Source organism: Salvelinus sp. IW2-2015, linkage group LG13 (genome assembly GCF_002910315.2).
Source record: "Salvelinus sp. IW2-2015 linkage group LG13, ASM291031v2, whole genome shotgun sequence".
Taxonomy (NCBI): domain Eukaryota; kingdom Metazoa; phylum Chordata; class Actinopteri; order Salmoniformes; family Salmonidae; genus Salvelinus; species Salvelinus sp. IW2-2015.
In genome coordinates, this window is record NC_036853.1 from 46,457,993 (window position 1) to 46,483,508 (window position 25,516).

At 41.7% G+C, this 25,516-nt stretch overlaps 2 protein-coding genes across 2 annotated transcripts; one reads left to right on the forward strand and one right to left on the reverse strand.

Annotated features, from left to right (window-relative positions):
* The first annotated feature begins 4,848 nt into the window (after positions 1 to 4,848).
* LOC111971604 (beta-1,4-galactosyltransferase 1) lies at positions 4,849 to 12,950 on the forward strand. The gene is made up of 7 exons (XM_023998459.3): positions 4,849 to 6,376; positions 9,738 to 9,797; positions 9,935 to 10,170; positions 10,613 to 10,800; positions 11,481 to 11,603; positions 11,925 to 12,029; positions 12,142 to 12,950. Exons 1-7 carry the CDS (start codon positions 6,148 to 6,150, stop codon positions 12,299 to 12,301), a joined length of 1,101 nt encoding a protein of 366 aa, XP_023854227.2. The 5' UTR covers positions 4,849 to 6,147; the 3' UTR covers positions 12,302 to 12,950.
* Positions 12,948 to 15,612, reverse strand: spink4 (serine peptidase inhibitor, Kazal type 4). The gene is made up of 4 exons (XM_023998461.3): positions 15,501 to 15,612; positions 15,132 to 15,166; positions 14,611 to 14,723; positions 12,948 to 13,062 (listed from the first exon to the last, which is right to left on the reverse strand). Exons 1-4 carry the CDS (start codon positions 15,553 to 15,555, stop codon positions 13,017 to 13,019), a joined length of 249 nt encoding a protein of 82 aa, XP_023854229.1. The 5' UTR covers positions 15,556 to 15,612; the 3' UTR covers positions 12,948 to 13,016.
* Between the last annotated feature and the right edge of the window lie 9,904 nt (positions 15,613 to 25,516).

Here is a 25,516-nt window from a genome sequence, read left to right on the forward strand (position 1 = left end):
GCTAGGTGTCAAGTAAAGTATTACCTGGATGTTAATGTACTGTATTGGTCTACACGGACAAGTTCTGGCCTGGTTTAGATCTTATCTGTCGGAAAGATATCAGTTTGTCTCTGTGAATGGTTTGTCCTCTGACAAATCAACTGTACATTTCGGTGTTCCTCAAGGTTCCGTTTTAGGACCACTATTGTTTTCACTATATATTTTACCTCTTGGGGATGTCATTTGAAAACATAATGTTAACTTTCACTGCTATGCGGATGACACACAGCTGTACATTTCAATGAAACATGGTGAAGCCCCAAAATTGCCCTCGCTAGAAGCCTGTGTTTCAYACATAAGGAAGTGGATGGCTGAAAACGTTCTACTTTTAAACTCGGACAAAACAGAGAGGCTTGTTCTAGGTCCCAAGAAACAACGAGATCTTCTGTTAAATCTTACAATTAATCTTGATGGTTGTAAAGTTGTCTCAAATAAAACTGTGAAGGACCTCGGCGTTACTCTGGACCCTGATCTCTCTTTTGACGAACATATCAAGACTGTTTCAAGGACAGCTTATTTCCATCTACGTAACATTGCAAAAATCTGAAATTTTCTGTCCAAAAATGATGCAGAAAAATTCATCCATGCTTTTGTTACTTCTAGGTTAGACTACTGCAATGCTCTACTTTCCGGCTACCCGGATAAAGCACTAAATAAACTTCAGTTAGTGCTAAATACGGCTGCTAGAATCCTGACTAGAACCAAGAAATTTGATCATATTACTCCAGTGCTAGCTTCCTTACACTGGCTTCCTGTTAAGGCAAGGGCTGATTTCAAGGTTTTACTGTTAACCTACAAAGCGTTACATGGGCTTGCTCCTACCTATCTTTCCGAGTTGGTCCTGCCGTACATACCTACACGTACGCTACGGTCACAAGACGCAGGCCTCCTAATTGTCCCTAGAATTTCTAAGCAAACAGCTGGAGGCGGGCTTTCTCCTATAGATCTCCATTTTTATGGAATGGTCTGCCTACCCATGTGAGAGACGCAGACTCGGTCTCAACCTTTAAGTCTTTACTGAAGACTTATCTCTTCAGTAGGTCATATGATTGAGTGTAGTCTGCCCAGGAGTGTGAAGGTGAACGGAAAGTCTGGAGCAACGAACCGCCCTTGCTGTCTCTGCCTGGCCGGTTCCCCTCTCTCCACTGGGATTCTCTGCCTCTAACCCTATTACAGGGGCTGAGTCACTGGCTTACTGGTGCTCTTTCATGCCGTCCCTAGGAGGGGTGCGTCACTTGAGTGGGTTGAGTCACTAACGTGATCTTCCTGTCTGGGTTGGAGCCCCACTTGGTTTGTGCCGTGGCGGAGCTCTTTGTGGGCTATACTCGGCCTTGTCTCAGGATTGTAAGTTGGTGGTTGAAGATATCCCTCTAGTGGTGCGGGGGCTGTGCTTTGGCAAAGTGGGTGGGGTTATATCCTTCCTGTTTGGCCCTGTCCGGGGGTATCATCAAATGGGGCCACAGTGTCTCCTGACCCCTCCTGTCTCAGCCTCCAGTATTTATGCTGCAGTAGTTTATGTGTCGGGGGGCTAGGGTCAGTTTGTTATATCTGGAGTACTTCTCCTGTCTTATCCGGTGTCCTGTGTGAATTTAAGTATGCTCTCTCTAATTCTCTCCTTCTCTCTTTCTAACTCTCTCTCGGAGGACCTGAGCCCTAGGACCATGCGTCAGGACTACCGGGCATGATGACTCCTTGCTGTCCCCAGTCCACCTGGCCTTGCTGCTGTTCCAGTTTCAACTGTTCTGCCTGTGGCTATGGAACCCTGACCTCTCCACCGGACGTGCTACCTGTCCCAGACCTGCTGTTTTCAACTCTCTAGAGACCGCAGGAGCGGTAGAGATACTCTTAATGATCGGCTATGAAAAGCCAACTGACATTTACTCCTGAGGTGCTGACTTGCTACACCCTCGATAACTTCTGTGATTATTATTATTTGACCATGCTGGTCATTATGAACATTTGAACATCTTGGCCATGTTCTGTTATAATCTCCACCCGGCACAGCCAGAAGAGGAACTGCCCACCCCTCATAGCCTGGTTCCTCTCTAGGTTTCTTCCTAGGTTTTGGCCTTTCTAGGGAGTTTTTCCTAGCCGCCGTGCTTCTACACCTGCATTGCTTGCTGTTTGGGGTTTTAGGCTGGGTTTCTGTACAGCACTTCGAGATATTAGCTGATGTACGAAGGGCTATATAAAATAAATTTGATTGAAATTTGATTGATTGATTGTATGGGGACACAGAGACCCCTTACCGATAGAACGAGAGAATAGTGCAAGAAGAGGTCCATGGATACACCACTGTCACAGGTCTGGTTAGGAGAGCCCCTTCAAGACAAAAATTAATAAACAATTAAAAAAGGAAAGTTGACTTTCAGACTGAATAATACATTTCTTCCATGAACGAGTGAGTAAGATGTACAGATTTACAGTTATCAAGCATCCCTTTATAACTGATACAGTAGTTAGCCAAAATTTGAATTGCACTCACATGTTGCTTCTTATCGTGTCGGAACCACTTTCAACGAGCAAGGGAGTAACATAAAAGATAGTTCTTAAAAGCGATAACAGAAAGTACTATCTACTGATAGCTCTCAAAGCCCCGTTTCCTAGTTGCAGTCATGTGACGTACCTTTGACCCCAAACGCCAAACTACACAAGTGGCACCTTGTGCTCCCTTATTGACTGACATGTTACCGTGCAATGGCACTGTCAACAGAGAGCGCAGTAACAGATAACCTCAAGGGAATCGATCCCATTGGTTTTCTCCCTCCAAAGGATAGTTTATTTTCCTGTGAGTTTATCATTACCAAGCTAGTCACTCGTCCTCACTGTAAAAGGAATTATTGTACGGGATATTTTCAACAGTGCTTTGCGGAACAGTAAGAAACAAAAAGGTTTTCTTTTGAGGAAGCAGTGTTTTGACGGTTGAGTGCATTCGATATACTCTGTCATTTGGGTTAGTGTTGTGGAGTAAGTCCAATGTTGTTGATCCATCCTCAGTTTTTCTCCTATCACAGCCATTAAACTTTGTAACTGTTTTAAAGTCACCAGATGAGTCAAGGTGAAACCACTGAGCAGTCTTCCTCTCTGGCAACTGAGTTAGGAAGGACACCTGTATCTTTGTAGTGACTGGGTGTGTTGATACACCATCCAAAGAGTAATTAATAACTTCACCCTGCTCAAAGAGATAATCAATGTCTGCTTTCAAAATATATACAGTACAAGTCAAAAGTTTGGACACACCTACTCATTCAATGGGTTTTCTTTATTTTCACTATGTTCTACATTGTAGAATAATAGTGAAGACGTCAAATCTGTGAAATAACACATATGGTATCATGTAGTAACCCAAAAAAGTGTTAAACAAATCAAAATATATTTATATTTGAGATTCTTCAAAGTAGCCACCCTTTGCCTTGATGACAGCTTTGCACACTCTTGGCATTCTCTCAACCAGCTTCATGAGGTAGTCAGTCACCTGGAATGCATTTCAATTAACAGGTGTGCCTTGTTAAAAGTTAATTTGTGTTTGAGCCAATCAGTTGTGTTGTGACAAGGTAGGGGTGGTATACAGAAGATAGCCCTATTAGGTAAAATACCAAGTCCATATTATGGCAAGACCAGCTCAAATAAGAAAAAAGAAACGACGGTCCATCATTACATTAAAACATGAAGGTCAGTCAATGCGGAAAATGTCAAGATCTTTTAAAGTTTCTTCAAGTGCAGTTGCAAAAAACATCAAGCACTATGATGAAACTGGCTTTCATGAGGACCGCCACAGGAAAGGAAGACCCATAGTTAAATCTGCTGCAGAGGATACGTTCATTAGCATTAACTGAACCTCAGATTGCAGCTCAAATAAATGCTTCACAGAGTAACAGACACATCTTAACATCAACTGTTCAGATGAGACTGCATTAATCAGGCCTTCGTGGTCAAATTGCTGCAAAGAAACCACTATGAAAGGACAACAATAATAAGAAGAGACTTGATTGGGCCAAGAAACATGAACAATGGACATTAGACTGGTGGAAATCTGTCCTTTGGTCTGATGAGTCCAAATTTGAGATTTCTGGTTCCAACTGKCGTGTCTTTGTGAGACGCAGAGTAGGTGAACGGATGATCTCCGCATGTGTTGTTCCCACCGTGAAGCATGGAGGAGGAGGTGTGATGGTGTGGGGGGTGCTTTGCCGGTGACACTGTCTGTGATTTATTTAGAATTCAAGGCATACTTAACCAGCATGGCTACCACACTATTCTGCAGTGATATGCCATCCCATCTGGTTTGCGCTTAGTGGGACTATCATTTGTTTTTCAACAGGACAATGACCCAACACACGTCCAGGCTCTGTAAGGGCTATTTGACCAAGAAGGATAGGGATGTAGTGCTGCATCAGATGACCTGGCCTCCACAATCACCCGACCTCAACCCAATTGAGATGGTTTGGGATGAGTTGGACCGCAGAGTGAAAGAAAAGCAGCCAACAAGTGCTCAGCATATGTGGGAACTCCTTCAAGACTGTCAGAAAAGCATTCCAGGTAAAGCTGGTTAAGAGAACGCCAAGAGTGTACAAAGCTGTCATCAAGGCAAAGGGTGGCTACTTTGAAGAATATAAAATATATTTTGATTTGATTAACAATTTTGGGGGTTACTACATGGTTCCATATGTGTTATTTCATAGTTTTGATGTCTTCACTATTATACTACAATGTAGAAAATAGTAAAAATAAAGAAAAACATTGAATGAGTAGGTGTGTCCCAACTTTTGACTGGTACTATATATATTGGAAAACATTGGAAAACCTCCCTGGTCGTTGTGGTTGATTCTGTGTTTGAAATTCACTGCTCGACAGAGGGACTTTATAGATAATTGAGTGTGGGGTACAAAGATAAGGTAAGTCATTTAAAAATCATATTAAACACAATTGTTGCACACAGTGAGACCATGCAACATATTATGTGACTTGTTAAGCACAGTTTTACTCCTGAACTTATTTAGGCTTGCTATAACAAAGGGTTTGAATAGTTATTGAGTGAAGACATAAGCTTTTTATTTTTTATAAATTGTAAAAATGTRTAACAACCTAATTTCACTTTGACATTATGGGGTATTGTTTGTAGGCCACTGACATAAAATCTAAATTTAATCCATTTTAAATTCAGGCTGTAACACAAAAAAATGTGGAAGAATTCAAGGGGTGTGAATACTTTCTGAAGGCACTGTAGTTACAAAGGATAGACTAACATGTTGTCACGCCCTGACATTAGATATCTCTGTTTTTCTATATATTTTGGTTAGGTCAGGGTGTGACTAGGGTGGATAAGCTAGTTTGTATGTCTAGGGTTTTTGCATGTCAAGGGTTTTGTATGTCTAGGGGTGTTGTATGTCTAGGGGTTTTGTATGTTTATGTTGGCCTGATATGGTTCCCAATCAGAGACAGCTGTTTATCGTTGTCTCTGATTGGGGATCATATTTAGGTAGCCATTTTCCTCGTTTATGTTGTGGGATCTTGTCTATGTATAGTTGCCTGTCTGCACTAGTCGTATAGCTTCACAGCTTCACGTTTCGTTGGTTTTGTTAAGTGGTTCATTCAGTAAAAGGAATGTACGCATACCACGCCTTGGTCTCATCATTACGATGAACGTGASACATGTGACATTTACTTAAATAAATATGTTACTTAAACATACTTGGTTAACTCATGTTCCCTTCCTCAAAAGGGAATCCATCTGTCTGCGTCTTCTGGCACATAGTCATGTTTATTCCATATCAATCCATATCCACAGTAAATCAAATACAGGAAAAMAATTAATCAAATCATTTTCACTCTACCATAGCCCAGTGGTGGCTGGTGCTGCTAGAAACTAAGAAGGCAAGATACCGATACTGTCAGGTTTGTTCAGATGCTTGTCAATAGGTTGGTTTTTATATGATGTTAAAGTGCCTAACAAAAGACATAAGGTTGGTCAATCGTTGTTTTGTAATCTGAGTCAAATGTTGGCAGAAAAACTGGCCAGGCAGGTTGAGCGCACCAATGTGTGTGGTGGGGAAGCTCGTTACCAGTAAACTTTTGTGTTGTAGCCTGTGATTCACGGGACACAGCGGTGAGATGCTGAGAAAAATATTCTGCAGCCTTGTGCTTTTATGTCTCTTATCTTTCTCAGTATATTTCTGGTATCAGTTGAGATACTCAAATGTTACTAAATCGAGTAGGAATGCTTTGCTGTCCAGTTTGAAGGATTCCCAAAGTGAAGAAGGATTAACAAAATCAGGAGTCGATTATAGAGGTATCCACTTGGAGTCAGACTTAGGGAAAGAACAACTAACGAAAGAAAATGGTAAGTAATGTACTGTATAACTTCTAAATATATGTAAATATATGAATTTTCGGACACTACTATGATTATGTTTTAAAAATAAGGTCACTGAAGACTGAAGACATTTGACAATAAGCTAGAGATTTTTTTAAATTATGTAATTTCATGGCACATYTGTGGCATAGTAAGCTAAAAGGCTATTGTTGATGAAATGATTTGATCATTAGCTTTCATTAAGCGTTATATTTCTTAAATGGTGTCCCTTCAGAGGGCAAGAACAAGATGTACAGTGCACACAGAAAGTATTCATACCCCTTCCCTTTTTCCACATTTTGTTACGTTACAGCCTAATTCAACAAAAAAAAAATCCTCATCAATCTACACACAATACCCCATAATGACAAAGTGAAAACAGGTTTTTAGACATTTTTGAAAATGTATAAAAAATAYAAACAGAAATACCTTATTTACATAAACATTCAGATACTTTGCTATGAGAGTCAACATATCAATTGATTGGACATGATTTGGAAAGGCACACACTTGTCTATATAAGATCCCACAGTTGACAGTGCATGTCAGAGAAAAAAKCAAGCCATGAGGTCGAAGGAATTGTCCGTAGAACTCCGAGACAGGATTGTGTCGAGCCACAAATCTGGTGAAGGGTACCAAAAAATGTCTGCAGCATTGAASSTCCKCAAGAACACAGTGGCCTCCAACATTCTTAAATGGAAGAAGTTTGGAACCAAGACTCTTCCTAGAGCTGTTCGCCCGGCCAAACTGAGCAATCGGGGGAGAAGGATCTTGCTCAGGGAGGTGACCAAGATCCCAATGTGTAACGGCTTTCCTCTTCCTCCTCTGAGGATGAAGAGTAACAAGGATCGGAGAACCAATGCGCAGCGTGGTAAGTGTTCATGATGAATTTTAATAGAACAAAAACTGAACACTGAAAATACAAAACAATAAAGAGAARGAACTAAACCGAAACAGTTCCATGTGGAACACACAGACACAGAAGACAACCACCAACAAAACACAACAGAAAACAGGCTACCTAAATATGGTTCCCAATCASAGACAATGACTAWCACCTGCCTCTGATTGAGAACCATATCAGGCCAAACGAAAAACACAACAAAYAAACACAAAACATAGATAACCCACCCAACTCGTCCTGACCAACTAAAACAAAGAAATAACACAAGAACTAGGGTCAGAACGTGACACAATGGTTACTCTGACAGAGCTCCAGAGTTCCTCTYTGGAGATGGGAGAACCTTCCAGAAGGACAACCWTCTCTGCAGCACTCCACCAATCAAGCCTTTATGGTAGAGTGGCCAGACAGAAYTCACTCCTCAGTAAAAGGCACATGACAGCCAGCTTGGAGTTTGCCAAAAGYTACCTAAAGGACTCTCAGACCTTGAGAAACAAAATTCTCTAGTCTGATGAAACCAAGATTGAACTCTTTGGCCTGAATGCCAAGAGCKACGTCTGGAGGAAACCTGGCACCATCCCTACAGTGAACTTTGGTGGTGGCAGCATCCTGCTGTGGGGATGTTTTTCAGAGGCAGGGACTGGGAAACTAGTCAGGATCGAGGGAAAGGTAAACAGAGCAAAGTACAGAGAGATCCTTGATGAAAACCTGCTCCAGAGCACTCAGGACCTCAGATTGGGGCGAAGGTTCACCTTCCAACAGAACAATGACCCTAATCAAACAGCCAAGACAATGCAGGAGTGGCCAAGGGACAAGTCTCTGAATGTCCTTGAGTGGCCCAGCCAAAGCCCGGACTTGAACTCGATCGAATCTCTGGAGACCTGAAAATAACTTTGCAGCGAAGCTTCCCATCCAACCTGACAAGAGCTTGGGAGGATATGCAGAGAAGAATGGGAGAAACTCCCCAAATACAGGTGTGCCAAGCTTGTAGCGTCATACCCAAGAAGACTCGAGGCTGTAATCGCTGCCAAAGGTGCTTCAACAAAGTACTGAGTAAAGGGTCTGAATACTTATGTAAATGTGATATTTCTGTTTTTAATTTTTAATACATTTTGCAAAGATTTCTAAAAACCTGTTTTTGCTTTGTCATTATGGGGTAATGTGTGTAGACTGATAAGGGGAAAAAATGACTTAATCTATTTCAGAATAAGGCAGTAACYTAACAAAATGTGGAAAAAGTCAACGGGTCTGAATACTTTCCGAATGCACTGTTGCTATTCTCTGCTTCTGATGACAGCTGACCATAAGGCCAGTAATGCCATCATACTGTAAGCCTGTGATAAGCTGCAAAATGGATTCAGATAGCTGATATACTGAGACAGAGTGACAGTCAAATAAAACAGACTGGAGATCTTACAGCTAGACACGAAGGAAATGTTCATTTGAGAACAGACACACAGACACATTACAGACAGAACCCCTTCCCCTCTTTATTGCAGGATTGTAATATGTGATTAATCAACATTAGTTCATTAGACACTTGTTCATTTTGAATAACGGTTTAACAATTAAAACAAGTTTAAACACTTCACTTCAAAGAATCAACACTTTATTACTTCAAAATGTACAAATACGCAGTGGCGATTTTAGCATGGAAATTATGGTGGGGCAAACTCAACCATTTTTTTTTATGCATGCCAGCAAAGCCACTACACAACACAACACTAAACAGTACATTAATTGCACTATAACGGTGACAAACAGTGCCCACAAACTGTTAGGGACTACATAAAGCTGTCCCAACAGCAGAGCGTTCTGTGCCACCATGGAGTGAATCCTTACCACTGCTACACCTGATATGGCTGACTTGCTTGAATAAAGAAAGTTTCTACTGACTCCTTGTGGACTTGTGTAAGTCGATAACAACTGCATTCTCCAATAATCATGAACCATACACAAACATTATTACATTTATGTTCAGTAAATTCATTGTTTGTTCATTTATCATTAACATTTATCATTAACACAACAAGTGCAAGCAAACGAGCTGCGACAAGGTAGGCCTTTCGTTCAGCAGGTCTTTCGTTCAGCACTTTCAAAATGGACACCAACAGAAATTGTGAGTCCGTGTAACTTATTATGTGATTTGTTAAGCCACATTTTACTCCTGAACTAATTTAGGCTTGGCTAAACAAAGGGTCTGAATACTGATGCAACAACTATATTTTATCTTAAAAAATATAAAATATGTCTTCCACTTTGACATTACAGAGTATTTTGTGTACATTATTGACAACAAATGCCGATTAAATCCATTTGAATCCCATTTTGTAACACAATCAAATTTGAAGAAATCCAAGGGGATTAAATAATACTTTTGCAAGGCATCATTTTATTAACATTTTCTTTTGTCCAACACCTGAACCAATTTAATATTTGATTTTACAGAAACTACAGAGACCAAAACCCAAGAATTAAAGAAATGCCCAGATCCCTCTCCACTTCTAGGTACATGGTAACATGGAAAACAATAAATGAAATTCTCTATCAATACCAATAAGTACTGATACCATTTCTAAAGGCATCAAGTCGCCACATGAATAGATTTTAAGTTACTTTAATGTAACTTTTCTCCTGATCTGCAGTTGGGCCTCTCAGGGTTGAGTTCTCTACGCCTGTCAGCTTGGACACAGTGAGGAAGGAGAACCCAGGTCTGCAGGAAGGAGGTCGCTACAAACCACATGACTGCGTCGCCCTCCAGAAGGTTGCTCTAATCATCCCCTTCCGCCATCGTGACGAGCACCTCAAGTTCTGGCTCTACTACCTCCATCCCATCCTTCAGCGCCAACAGCTAGACTATGGCGTCTATGTTATCAATCAGGTACAGTACAACACACATTTGGAAATGTAAAACTTAAATTTAACACTAACATTTAAACACTTGAATGAAACACTTAGGGCCTGTTTCCGGGAAACAGATTAAGCCTAATCCTGGACTAAATAGCGATTACAATGGAGATTCTCCATTCAACATGCTATTAAGACCAGAATTAGGCCTAATGTGTTTCCAGAAAACTGGCCCTTAAATGACGTAGAGCCTGGTTCCGCTCTAGGTTTCTTCCTAGGTTCCTGCTTTTTTAGGGAGTTTTTCCTAGCCACTGTGCTTCTACACCTGGATTGCTTGCTGTTTGGGGTTTTAGGCTGGGTTTCTGTATAGCACTTCGTGACATCTGCTGAATTAAAAAGTGCTTTATAAATACATTTGATTGGTTTACAGTAAGATGTTTAATCTTCATCTTGAGGATGCCTTTTACCTTCATTAGGATGGAGACAACACGTTCAACAGGGCCAAGCTGATGAACATTGGCTATGCTGAGGCCCTGAAAGAGTATGACTACGACTGCTTTGTGTTCAGTGACGTGGACATCATCCCCATGAATGACCGCAACACCTACAAATGCTTCAGCCAGCCCAGACACCTGTCTGTCTCCATGGACAAGTTTGGCTTCAAGTACGTGTCAAGTCCTATCGCAGTGCCACAGTACGGTGTAGACCTCAACCAATAACCTTTATTTTGGAGTGAACTATCACTTTAAATGTTTAACTGCTGACTCGTTGTAATGACCATGGTAAATGCCAGAGTGGTTGTTAATGTTTCCTCATACCTACAGTATTACCAAGGGGAAAAGGACTCTAAGGGCTCGATTCAATCTGTTTCGCTGAAGCGTTCGAGATTTGCATTTAAATCGCACAAGGTATTTTCGATAGAACCGACATATGCGGTGTTTASCGTGAATATAGTCTCCACTAACACYGGAACATTTCTTTTAAATGTAACTCTGGCTCCAACGCAGAACTTTAGCGCTACGGATTGGATACATCCCTAACACTTCTTCAATTCCTACCTTCGGAGGCACAGCACGACAGAACAGGAAACTATAATATATCATAACGTATGACATTTAGCAAACAATTTTATCCAAAGTGACTTAGTCATGCATGCATACATTTTATTGGCCCCAAGTATCAAACCCACTATTCTGACATTGCAAGCTCCATACTCTACTCACTGAGCTACAGTGGACCACCAAGGGAGAGCCCGTCACGTCCAACGCCTCAACCACTCGGCCATCACAGCTGCTAGTATTTCCAGTATATCTGTATATTTGATTGTCTTCGTCTCCTCCATAGGTTGCCCTATAATCAGTACTTTGGCGGTGTCTCATCGTTGAGTAAAGAGCAGATCATGAAAATCAACGGCTTTCCCAACAACTACTGGGGGTGGGGTGGTGAAGATGACGACATTTTCAACAGGTCAGAAAACGTTTAACCTCATAGACATGTAGCACATCGTAACTCTTGATCTTACTTACGTTTGCCTGCTCATAAAATCACATGCTGCACACTGGATGATGTTATCAGTGTCTCCGGATAACGTCATCGGAAACACATCTTTCCCTTATCACTGATCACTTATCTTTTTGACTACAAAACATAGAAACCTGCCGTTGTCACATTATGTTGACATTGCGGGGGTGCTGGAGAGGATGCGTTTTGTTTTAAAAAAAGGGTGATTTCCCCCCCCTTTTTAAAATCATTTTAATCAAATTCCTATCACTGGTCTGATTTCCGTAGGATGAATGACAGAAAAATGCCCATCTCTCGTCCGGACGGCGAAGTCGGAAAATGCCGGATGATCCGTCACGAAAGAGACATAAATAACAACGACAATCCTCAGAGGTAAAGCTTTAGAACAACCGCGTTCACCAAGTTCCCCCTCAAGTTTTAAACTACCACCCGTCCCCCAACTATACTCCAAATGTTGATGACAMATTATTATTTTGCCCTGCAGGTTCAAGAGAATAACTCACACGTTAAAGACGATGGATACCGATGGCCTCAACTCTCTCGAGTACGAAGTTGTCGCAGTTGAAAAGCATGACCTGTTCACAAATATTACAGTAGACGTGGGGATACCACCCGAAGATGAAGAAGACATGGACAAAGGATGAATGAGGAAGAGATGAACAAGCAGAGCCCTGCGTGCCCGTTTGTAAATCCGGCCCTGTGAAGAAGGCAGGAACCACCTGGAATGAGGTCAAGAAAACTTCCCAGAACAGTACGAGGGATGCTTAACATGACTTAGCATGAATCTTTGAGGAGGTGTCATGATATCCACTTGGCACTTTTGTCCCTCGAGTGGCCCAATTGGCAGAGCTTTGTGTAGTGCTGCCTTCAACTGCTTTCGCCGCAACTCGGAGAAACAAGGTCCCAACTCTGAAATAACCCCCCTCCAAGTTCCAATTACAATTGGGAAAGTCTGAGAGGATTTTGATACCCAAGTTGTGACGTTTCATCTCTGACCTTTCACCTTTTCAGYGAGCAAACTTTAGGTTTACAAATACTGTATTTTTGCTCTACACTAGTGTACATCAAGCAATGGCTATGGAATGTAAAGGTTTCAGAGATGCTTTTTGATATTGTTGTTGATCGAATGTGTTGCCTTTGCTCCTTATTTTCTGTGTGAAAATCTGAACTTTAATTTAGTCTTTTTTAGTTATTGGYCTATTATAGTGTGGCTACTGTGTGAGCCATGGGAAACTCCCCAAAAACAATAACAAAATGTTCAACTGTTCAAAATAAAATGACAGAGACCTCTTCTTTATTTGCCAATTMATTTATTATCTGGTCATGATGATGTCATTTGTTTGGTGATGTCAGATCCACCTAGCAGCTCTCCTCCTTCATGACTAAGATGTCCATTCTGGTTTCCCTGTAGAGAAAGGAATGTTCATGCCATAATTTATTTATTATGTTGTTGGGTATGAATTATGTTCAATATGGTTGTATTGTACATTTAAACGGAATTCAACGAAACCTGCTCTCATAGAGTCTTAATTTGATCACTCTTTTGTTGCTGAGAATTTTCTTGCACAGCAGGAAATGCAAACGTGTAGTGTATTTGAGTTTTAAAAAGGCTTCTAAAGTTTGTAATTTCAATTTAGAAATTTCAGACTTGATTTTCCGTAACGAAAAATGTGCTAACCCATACAAAAATATCCATTCATTATAATCCACATAATAATTCACATTTCCTGTTGCTGCAGGATTTTTTTTCCTGCTGTAGCAAACTGGCTCAAATTAAGATCCTATATCCGTAGTATCTTTGTGTCATTATCTAGGTTTCCATCCAATTGGAGACAGATTCTAAAGTCCACAAAAATAAAATAAGCACATTTTCCCACCAGTGGTGTGTTTCCACCAAACGGACCTGTGTCAGATCAAATTCAGTGCTTGATGACGTAGCGCACACAAAATGTACTTTTTCGCTTAAATTTTCATGTACCGAATAAAGATCTAAAGTTCAATGTGTTTCCATCGCATTTTCAAATCTACCGATAGTTATGTCACAAAAACTATTGCGTTGAATAGCAACTGTACCTACTCTGGTCTTGGCACCTGCGCTCTAGACAACAGCTCGCAGCTAGTCTACATAAGGAGAATATTTTTGTTTGTCAAACGGCAGTCAAGCATTGATCATCATGTCACCAAAATAAGACCCTCGATATGTATTGGAAAGGAGCATCAAGGTCATCTTGTACTTTCACCACCCTGTGATGTTCATCATCATTTATTTAATCTGTWGCCTAATAATCTACATGCTTTCCAGAGTTGTAGTGGGAGGACCACACACCATATCATCGTGCGACTTCAAGTTTACTRTGATATTATGGTTATTATATCAATATTTGTGCTTAATGGCATTTCCACCACCATTTCTCGCATAATTCATTATACCGACACAAAAAGAACCCACCATGTCCAACAAATTAGGCCTATTTGTCGGCATTTATAAAATGTTACCTAAACTACCTGTTTCCATCACAGCTGTCATGCTTATTTTTCAAATATAAGGTATGACTTTACTCACATAAACTGTGGATGGAAACGTGGTTCCAGAAGCACTTTAGTGGCCACAACATTACATTGTAGGAGCCTACAGAAGGTGGATTTTCCTGAAATACTGGTTTGATTTCAGTGTTTACCTGGAGGTGTTGAGTGTTGTTCCTGTAAACGGACTCTCTCAGCTTTATAGTGATATGGTTGGACAGGGCTGTGAGAAAGGAGCAGCTGTGTACCAGGGACATCATTCAAATACTTTTTGTGTGTTTCAACTTGTCTGGAATGCCTGATGGGCAGGGTTAGCCATTTTAGAACTAGTCTATTGGTTCCATTGTGCCAGGCAAGCTCAATCAAGCCCAGTTTAAGTATCTGAAATGATTTCAAATAATACTTTAACCCAGGTCGGTACAGTACTCACTGTCTCTGGACACAGAGTGCACACTCGTTGGGGTAGGTGTTGCCATCGGAGCCACACACAGGAGCCAAGTTCATAGGGCAAGCTAGGATCTCCACCATATCAACACAAGATGGCTGCAAAACAATATCACATTACTGTTAAGACCAAGAGCATGGGCAGTCAGGAGAGTGTAATGTTACAAAATACTGAGTTAGAAATGCATTGTGTAGAACAAGTATGAACGATATGATTGCATGTCATGTGGAATAGGGGTCGACTGTGTCAGGCTCTATTGATTACACTTCTATCTGCTGACACTTTCTGAATGTTTCATGAGACTGAATTCACAGACTAGAGTGAAATTGTCCCTAGATGCTGATCTTGGGATTTGTGTTTTCCCCGCTAATGGTTAAGGTTATGATTGGGGYAGGGGAAGCTGATCCTTAATCTGTACCTAGGGGAAACTTTACCCCAAGCTGAATTCACACCAGGTTTGGTTTACGAAGCAGCATTTACATTAGACATGTCAAGATCAGCCTTACCTTTCTGTAAAGTCCAGAGTTCTCTTCTTCTGCGCCTGAAGAAAACAAATAGTATGTTACAATGTTTTTTCAAATCACCTCAAGAATGTTATTACAATGCCAGACCATGGAGGTTTAGATAACATCATACTCATTTAACCATCATCTCATGTACTGTACATTAAAACTGGTATATCATCTGGCCACTTAGCCATAATAGTTTCAACATAGTTTCATAGTCCCTCGACTCCAGCAGGTGGCAGAATCAAGCTTTTCCCATAGTTACTGAAATACTCCACGGTTCAATCAATGCTTTCTTTGAGTATTTAATTAAATTCAATAAACTTTATTAAACCCCAAGATATCACACAGAAAACAGTTGTACTTGACCTGCAAAGGCGACGAGGAGCATCACACACAGCAGCATCACTACTTTTCCAGCCATGTTGTCAGTGGATAGACAGCAAGAGTGCCCTATCTAACAGTCTCTCAGTGGTTATTGTGAAGCAGCAGGTGTGAGAACTTTCACAGCTGACAGGAGTCAGGCTGTGTCCCAAATAGCACCCTATCCCCTATAATATAGTGCACTATATTAGTCCTATGAACCCTGGTCAAACCCTAGTCAAATGTAGTGCCCTATATAGGGAGTAGGGTGCCATTTGAGACACAAATGGACTTTACTCGGCAGAAGATGATGAAATAAACGTTGAAGTGCTGTAGTTTTACATTCCTATGAATTCACCTTAGAGTTTTGGAGCTAATTGTGAGGGGGCCTGGGTGATATCCTGTACCTTTTTTCAGTGAATTGTTGTAGTTCCACTTTACATTTACCACAGGAAGGTTTCCACTCTGAAATAACCCCTTAAATGACCATCCTTGTTGTGGGAAAGTCTGAGATGATTTTGATACCCGAGTTCACGAGTTGTGAACTATCATCTCTGACCTTTCACCTTTTCAAGGAGCATTTGAAGACAGCATTACTTTTGGTGTACCAATACTGTGTTATTGTTCTAGATCAAACAAGGGCTATGGAATGTAAAGTTCTCAGACCTAGAGATGTGTCATATTTTGTGAACTTGAATTTGATGTATTTTTTGTTGTTATCGAATGTCTATTGGGCTATACGCTTTGTATTATAGTGTGGTGTTTTTGTAATGTGTGAGCCATTGGAAACTCCCATAGAATAAACTGAGGTCACTTTCTTTATTTTCCAATTCATTTATTATCTGGTCATGATGATGACATTTGTGTGGTGATGTCAGACCCCCCCTAGCAGCTCCCTTGCCTGACGACTCATCATTCATTTAATTCCGCTGCTCTAACAATCTCTCCATACATCAGTCTGAACCTGCTATCCTAGAAGTCCTTTGTGCTTACTTCAAAACGACCTGATTCGTGATTCGTGTAGATCGGCTCTGGACCAACCCATCGGTTTCTGGGACCAATCAGAACCGGTTTGAATGTCGTCGGGGAGGAAGCATATCCAGTCTCAACGTGGAGAAGAAACGTTAATGGCTGTGCCGTTTGGCCGGAGCGATGTGGATTGGTAGCCAGTCAAGCACTTCCTCCCATGCTCATGATCGAAATGTCCATTCCGGTTTCCCTGTAAAGAGACAAATGTTCATGTCATACACTGATTTATTTGTTATGCCTTGTGGTATGAATAAAACATAACATAATTTTAATTGAAAAAATCTCAAAGTTCTACAGTGAGTGCATTATATATGAGAATTATGTTCAATATGGTTGTATTGTACATACAGCTGGAATTCAATGAAACCTACTCTCATAGGAGGGAAATATACACAGTGTATTCCAAACATTAGAAACACCTTCCTAATATTGAGMTGCACCCCCCTTGCCCACTATGCCCCTTAGAACAAGCTCAATCTGTCGGGGGATGGACTCTACAAGGTGTTGAAAGCGTTCCACAGGGATGCTGGCCCATGTTGACTCCAGTGCTTCCAAAAGTTGTGTCAAGTTGGCTGGATGTACTTTGCGGTGGACCATTCTTGATACACAGGAAACTGTRGAGAGCGAAAAAACTTGCAGCGTTGCAGTTCTTCACACAAACCGGTGCGGCCTGGCACCTACGACCATACCCCGTTCAAAGGCACTTACATTTTCTGTCTTGCCCATTCACCCTCTGAATGGCACACAAACACAATCCATGTCTCAAGGCTTGAAAATCCTTCTTTAACCTGTCTCCTCCCCTTAATTTCCCCCATATTGAAGTGGATTTAACAAGGGATCATCAATAATGGATCATAGCTTTCGCCTGGATTCACCTGGTCAGTCTATGTCCTGGAAAGAGCAGGTGTTCTTKTTGTTTTGTCTACTCAGTGTAAAGTATCTGTGTCATTGAAGCACAATATGTGATTTTCCTTGCAYTGCATGTTTGATTAAATTCAGCCCCTTGAATGTATTTCAGTGTTTTACTGGAGGCCTGAAGCATTGCTTCTGTAAACTGTGACACGCCCTCAGCTGTATAGTGACAACAAGTGTATGTAGTATTCTATTTTGGGGCTCCCGAGTGGCTTAGCGGTCTAAGGCACTGCATCTCAGTGCTAGAGGCGTCACTACAGACACCCTGGTTCAAATCCAGTATCACAACTGGCCGTGATTGTGAGTCCCATAGGGCGGCACACAACTGGCCCAACATTGTCTGGGTTTGACCCTGTATTGGTATTTTATTAGGATCTCCATTAGCTGGTGCAAAAGCAGCAGCTTCTCTTCCTGTGGTCCACACAAAACATGAAACAAAATACAGAATGACATAACATCACTTGACAAGAACAGCTCAAGGACAGAACTACATACATTTTTAAAAGGGAACACATTGTCTACGTATCAATGCATACACACAAACTATCTAGGTCAAATAGGGGAGAGGCGTTGTGCCGTGAGGTGTTGCTTTATCTGTTTTTGAAACCAGGTTTGCTGTTTATTTGTAGCATTATGAGATGGAAGGAAGTTCCATGCAATACGGGGTCTATATAATAATGCACGTTTTCTTGAATTTGTTCTGGATTTGGGGACTATGAAAAGACCCCTGGTGGCATGTCTGGTGGGATAAGTGTGTGTGTCAGAGCGGTGTGTAAATTGACTATGCAAACAGTTTGGGATTTTTAACACATTAATGTTTCTTATAAAAAGAAGAAGTGATGCAGTCAGTCTCTCCTCAACTCTTAGCCAAGAGAGACTGGCATGCATAGTATTTATATCAGCCCTCTGATTACAATTAAGAGCAAAACATGCCGCTCTGTTCTGCCGCATGCCGCAGCAGCAGTATAACTAGGTCTTTCCTTGCCACACTGGACAACACGACTGGACAATAATCAAGATTAGATAAAACTAGAGCCTGCAGAACTTGCTTTTTTGGAGTGTGGTGTCAAAAAAGCAGAGCATCTCTTTATTATGGCTAGACCTCTCCTCATCTTTGCAACCATTGAATCTATATGTTTTGACCATGACAGTTTACAATCTAAGGTAACGCAAGTAATTTAGTCTCCTCAACTTGTTCAAGTCACACCATTCATTACCAGATTCAGCTGAGGTCTAGCACTTAAGGAATTATTTGTACCAAATACAATGCTCTTAGTTTTAGAGATGTTCAGGAACAGTTTATTACTGGCCAAATAAACAAACGAAGACGAAACAGTCCCGTAAAGTGACACCACAAAACACAGGAACACAGTAACAGGAACAATCACTCACAAACCACAATACAAAACAGGCTACCTAAATATGGCTCCCAATCAGAGACAACGACAAACACCTGCCTCCGATTGAGAACCATATCAGGCCAAACACATAGAAATAGACAAACTAGACAAACAACATAGAATGCCCACTCAGATCACACCCTGACCAAACAAAACATAGAAACATACACAGCAAACTATGGTCAAGGCGTGACAACGCTTCCATTAAAGAAAACCCTTTGAGTTCTATTAGATAGATGCTCTGAATCTACGATATGGCAGGGGTTGAAAAGCCATAGCACTCAAGTTTTGGTCAATAATATCAAAGGCTGCATTGAAATCTAACAGTACAGCTTCCACAATCTTCTTATAATCTTTTTCTTTCAACCAATCATCAGTCATTTGTGTCCGTGCAYTACATGTTGAGTGCCCTTCTCTATAAGCATGCTGAAAGTCTGTTGTTAATTTGTTTTCAGAGAAATAGCATTGTATTTGGTCAAACAATCTTTTCCAACAGTTTGCTAAGAGCTGGCAGCAAGCTGAAAGGTCTGCTGTTGGAACCAGTAAAGGCTGCTTTACCACTCTTGGGTCGCGGAATTACTTTGGCTTCCCTCCAGGCCTGAGGACAAAGACTTTCCTCTAGGCTCAGATTAAAAATATGACAGATAGGAGTGGCTATAGAGTCAGCTACCATCCTCAGTAACTTTCCATCTAAGTTGTCAATGCCAGGAGGTTAATGATRGTTAACAATAATMTTTCCACCTCTCCCACACTAACTTTACAAAATTCAAAATTACACTGCTTTTCTTTCATTATTTGTTTTTTTATGCATGAATATAATTGCCCACTTTGCCAATGAAATAATAATTTAAATTATTGGCAACATCAAATGGTTTTGTGATGTATAAGCCATCTGATTCGATGAAAGATGGAGTTGAATTTGTCTTATGTTACATAATGCTGAGTTAGAAATGCATTCTCTAGAACAAGTATGACATTATTACATGTCATATAGAATAGGGACTGATTGTGTCAGGCTCTATTGATTACATTTCTATTATGATGAATATTTCATCACACTGAATTCACAGAATAGGGTGAAGTTCCCCGTTGCCTCTAGACGCTGATATTGCGTTTTGTGTTTTTCCCCATTAATGATTAAAGGGCAATTCGGCCACTTTTCAACCTCATYTTCATTATCTCCAGCACCATACCAGGGTCTACATACAGTATGTGAAAACAGCACATTTCTATGCTTTGTGGTTAAAAACATATGAAGAAAGTCGGAAAAAATGCTTCTCCGTGACATCACAATGTAGGATGAAAAATTGTGATTTTCAAAACCTATGAATTATGAAGTCTTTATATGGTTTTAAAAATTATATAAATTATTCCAATTTCACAAAAAGTAACTTTAGCTTATGAAGATTATCTCATACAACAAAACAAAAAAAGATCTCCTAAGCTTGTCTTTACCACAGACCTTATTTTCAGCATTTATACAAAAACCATACAAAAACCAGTATAGGGGACAGTGGCACAGCATTGTCCAGTTACCTCAGTGACGGCACAAAACCATATCAACCACACCCACAATTTATAGAACTGCAAACTCTTGCCAACAGTGTTGACGTTTCAAGGGAAACGGTTTAGCAAGTTCCCCTGGCTACATTATAATCCATCAATAAAAGGAGCCATCTTTTGGCCAAAGAGCGGATGCTGCCTTCATTAGTGCAGTATTTAGGAACCGGAGAAAAGCCATTGTAAAATTCACAGRACATCAAACTGCCAAACCCACCGCCACTTTGTAACTGTAACAGCACACKAGCTAAATCCAATCAGTGCCCAGTTATCCAGCGCGTGGGGTAAACAGCAGGAGGACGCACAGCATTGCTTGATGAAAATTGTTAGTTCGGTGCGGCATGTAGCAAGTCAGGGACAAGCCGTTACAGGTGCACAGGCAATTGTGAGGAGGCAGCAGCCCATAGCCATCTATGTGCATTGTGGAGCACACTGTGTAAATCTGATTACACAGGCTGTCCTCAGGAGGCTTCCAGTGGAGGTGTGGGGGTTGTTTGACCAAGTTGAGGTGCTGATCAGAATTTTCTTTGTGGTGCCAGTGTCTTCATGTGAGGCTGAGAGGAGTTTCAATTAGCCTTTTAAAATGATAAACTTGGATTAGCTAACACAACATGCCATTGGAACACAGGAGTGATGGTTGCTGATAATGGGCCTCTGTACGCCTTTGTAGATATTCCATAAAAAAAGTTTCCAGCAACCATAGTCATTTACAACATTAACAATGTCTAAACTGTTTTTCTGATCAATTTTATGTTATTTTAATGGACAAAAAATGTGACCCCAAACTTTTGAACGGTAGTGTATGTGAGAATGCTGTTCATTGCCTACAGCTCAGCGTTCAATACCATAGTGCCCGCAAAGCCTGTCTCTTATACACATCTAGATGTGTATAAGAGACAGGTACAGGGGTTGGTTGACCAAGTTGAGGTGCTGATCAGAATTTTCTTTGTGGTGCCAGTGTCTTCATGTGAGGCTGAGAGGAGTTTCAATTAGCCTTTTAAAATGATAAACTTGGATTAGCTAACACAACATGCCATTGGAACACAGGAGTGATGGTTGCTGATAATGGGCCTCTGTACGCCTTTGTAGATATTCCATAAAAAAAGTTTCCAGCAACAATAGTCATTTACAACATTAACAATGTCTAAACTGTTTTTCTGATCAATTTMATGTTATTTTAATGGACAAAAAATGTGACCCCAAACTTTTGAACGGTAGTGTATGTGAGAATGCTGTTCATTGCCTACAGCTCAGCGTTCAATACCATAGTGCCCGCAAAGCTCATCACTAAGCTGAGGACCCTGGGACTAAACACCTCCCTCAGCAACTGGATCCTGGACTTCCTGACAGGCCGCCCCCAGGTGGTAAGGGTAAGCAACAACACATCTGCCAAGCTGATCCTCAACATTAGGTCCCCTCAGGGGTGCGTGCTTAGTCCCCTCCTGTACTCCCTGTTCACCCACGACTGCGTGGCCAAGCACGACTCCAACACCATCCTTAAGTTTGCTGACGACACAACAGTGGTAGGCCTGATCACCGACAACAATGAGACAGCCTATAGGGAGGAGGTCAGAGACCTGGCAGTGTAGTGCCAGGACAACAACCTCTCTCTCAATGTGAGCAAGACAAAGGAGCTGATCGTGGACTATAGGAAAAGGAGGGCCCACATTAACAAGTGGAGCGGGTCGAGAGTTTCAAGTTCCTTGGTGTCCACATCGCCAACAAACTATCATGGTCCAAACACCCCAAGAAAGTTGTGAACACCTTTTCCCCCTCATGAGACTGAAAAGGTTTGGCATGGGTCCCCAGATCCTCAAAAAGTTCTACAGCTGCACCATCGAGAGCATCCTGACTGGTTGRATCACCACCTGGTATGGCAACTGCTTGGCTTCTCCGCTGTGCAATCCGGTTTTCYAGCTGGTCACGGGTGTACCTCAGCCACACTCAAGGTACTAAACGATATCGTAACCGCAATCGATAAAAGACAGTACTGTGCAGCCGTCTTCATCGACCTGGCTAAGGCTTTCGACTCTGTCAATCACTGTATTCTTATTGGCAGACTCAACAGCCTTGGTTTCTCAAATGACTGCCTCGCCTGGTTTCAACCAACTACTTATCAGACAGAGTTCAGTGTGTTCAAATCGGAGGGCCTGTTGTCCGGACCTCTGGCAGTCTCTATGGGGTACCACCAGGGTTCAATTCTCGGCCGACTTCCTTTCTCTGTATATATCAACGATGTTGCTCTTGCTGCGGGGTGATTCCCTGATCCACCTCTACGCAGACGACACCATTCTGATACATTCTGGCCCTTCTTTGGACCACCGTGTTAACTAACCTCCAAACGAGCTTCAATGCCATACAACACTCCTTCCGTGGCCTCCAACTGCTCTTAAACACTAGTAAAACCAAATGTATGCTTTTTAACCGTTCGCTGCCCGCACCCGCCCGACTAGCATCACTACTGCTGGACGGTTCTGACTTAGAATATGTGGACAAACTACAAATACCTAGGTGTCTGGCTAACTGTAAACTCTCCTTCCAGACTCATATAAACATCTCCAATCCAAAATGACTAGAATCGGCTTCCTATTCGCAAACAAAGCCTCCTTCACTCACGCCGCCAAACAATACCCTCGTAAAACTGACTATCCTACCGATCATCGACTCGTCGATGTCATCTACAAGATAGCTTCCAATACCCTACTCACAGCAAACTGGAGCAGTCTATCACCAGTGCCATCCGGTTTGTCACCAAAGCCCCTTATACCACCCACCACTGCGACCTGTATGCTCTAGTCGGCTGGCCCTGCTACATATTCGTCGCCAGACCCACTGGCTCCAGGTCATCTGTAAGTCTATGCTAGGTAAAGCTCCGCCTTATCTCAGCTCACTGGTCACGATGACAACACCCACCTGTAGCACGCGCTCCAGCAGGTATATCTCACTGGTCATCCCTAAAGCCAACATCTCCTTTGGCTGCCTTTCCTTCCAGTTTCTCTGCTACCAATGACTGGAACGAATGCAAAAAATCGCTGAAGCTGAGACTTATATTCCCTCACTAACTTTAAAAATCAGCTATCTGAGCAGCTAACCATCGCTGCAGCTGTACATAGCCCCATCTGTAGATAGCCCACCCAAATCTACCTACTCATCCCCATATTTTGATTTACTTTTCTGCTCTTTTGCACACCAGATTTCTTACTTGCAACATCTCCATCTGCTCATCTATCACTCCAGTGTTTAATTGCTAAATTGTAATTACTTCGCTACTATGCCTATTTATTGCCCTACCTCCTCACGCCATTTGCACACACTGTATATTAGACTTCTTTTTTTTCTATTGTGTTATTAACTGTACCTTGTTTATTCCATGTGTAACTCTGTGTTGTTGTTTGTGTCGCCGCTCTTCGCTTTATCTTGGCCAGGTCGCAGTTGTCAATGAGAACTTGTTCTCAACTGGCTTACCTGGTTAAATAAAGGTGAAATAAAATCACAAATAAAAATCTGACAGTAAAGGTAGGGGGTAGTGCATACGGCCCAGTACATCACTGTGGCCAAGCTTCCTAGTATCCAGGACATACCGTGGGAGAACAAGTATTTGATACACTGACGATTTTGCAGGTTTTCCTACTTACAAAGCATGTAGAGGTCTGTAATTTGTACATTAGGTACACTTCAACTGTGAGAGATACAGAATCTAAAACAAAAATCCAGAAAATCACATTGTATGATTTGTAAGTAATTAATTTGCATTTTATTGCATGACATAAGTATTTGATACATCGCAAAAGCAGAACTTAATATTTGGTACAGAAACCTTTGTTTGCAATTACAGAGATCATACGTTTCCTGTAGTTTCTTGACCGGGTTTGCACAACCTGCAGCAGGATTTTGGCCCACTCCTCCTACCAGACCTTCTCCGATCCTTCAGGTTTCGGGGCTGTCGCTGGGCATACGGACTTTCAGCTCCCTCCAAAGATTTTCTATTTGGGTTCAGGTCTGGAGACTGGCTAGGCCACTCCAGGACCTTGAGATGCGCTTCTCGGAGCCACTCCTTAGTTGCCCTGGCTGTGTCTTTCAGGTCGTTTGTCATGCTGGAAGACCCAGCCACGACCCATCTTCAATGCTCCTTACTGAGGGAAGGAGGTTGTTGGCCAAGATCTCGTGATACATGGCCCATCCATCCTCCCCTCAATACGGTGCAGTCATCCTGTCCCCTTTGCAGAAAAGCATCCCCAAAAAATGATGTTTCCACCTCCATGCTTCACGGTTGGGATGGTGTGTTCTTGGGTGTACTCATCCTTCTTCTTCCTCCAAACATGGCGAGTGGAGTTTAGACCAAAAAGCTCTATTTTTGTCTCATCAGACCCATTACCTTCTCCCATTCCTACTCTTGATCATCCAGATGGTCATTGGCAACTTCAGAGCGGCACCTGGACATGCGCTGGCTTGAGCAGGGGGACCTTGCGTGCCTGCAGGATTTTTAATCCATGACGGCGTAGTGTGTTACTAATGTTTTCTTTGAGACTGGGTCCCAGCTCTCTTCAGGTCATTGACCAGGTACTGCCGTGTAGTTTTGAGCTGATCCCTCACCTTCCTCATGATCATTGATGCCCCACGAGGTGAGATCTGCATGGAGCCCCAGGCCGAGGTGATTGACCGTCATCTTGAACTTCTTTAATTTTCTAATAATTGCCGCAAACAGTTGTGCTTCTACCAGCTGCTTGCCTATTGTCCGTAGCCCATCCCAGCCTTGCTGCAGGTCTACAATTTTATCCCTGATGTCCTTACACAGCCTCTCTGGTCTTGGCCATTGTGGAGAGGTGGAGTCTGTTTGATTGAGTGTGTGACAGGTGTTTTTATACAGGTAACGAGTTCAAACAGGTGCAGTTAATACAGGTAATGAGTGGAGAACAGGAGGCTTCTTAAAGAAAACCTAACAGGTCTGTGAGAGCCGGAATTCTTACTGGTTGGTAGGTGATCAAATACTTATGTCATGCAAAAAATGCAAATTAAATACTTAAAAATCATACAATGTAATTTTCTGATTTTTGTTTATATTCCGTTTCTCACAGTTAATGTTAACCTATCGATAAAAATACAACCTCTACATCTTTGTAA

Coding starts and splice junctions, on each gene's coding strand:
- spink4 (XM_023998461.3), bottom strand. CDS start 15,555: ATGGCTGGAAAAGTAGTGATGCTGCTGTGTGTGATGCTCCTCGTCGCC. Junction 14,724..15,131: donor ACTCTGGACTTTACAGAAAG/GTAAGGCTGATC, acceptor ATTGTTTTGCAG/CCATCTTGTGTTGATATGGT. Junction 13,063..14,610: donor GCACTCTGTGTCCAGAGACA/GTGAGTACTGTA, acceptor CTTTCTCTACAG/GGAAACCAGAATGGACATCT.
- LOC111971604 (XM_023998459.3), top strand. CDS start 6,148: ATGCTGAGAAAAATATTCTGCAGCCTTGTGCTTTTATGTCTCTTATCT. Junction 6,377..9,737: donor ACAACTAACGAAAGAAAATG/GTAAGTAATGTA, acceptor TTGATTTTACAG/AAACTACAGAGACCAAAACC. Junction 10,801..11,480: donor ATGGACAAGTTTGGCTTCAA/GTACGTGTCAAG, acceptor TCTCCTCCATAG/GTTGCCCTATAATCAGTACT.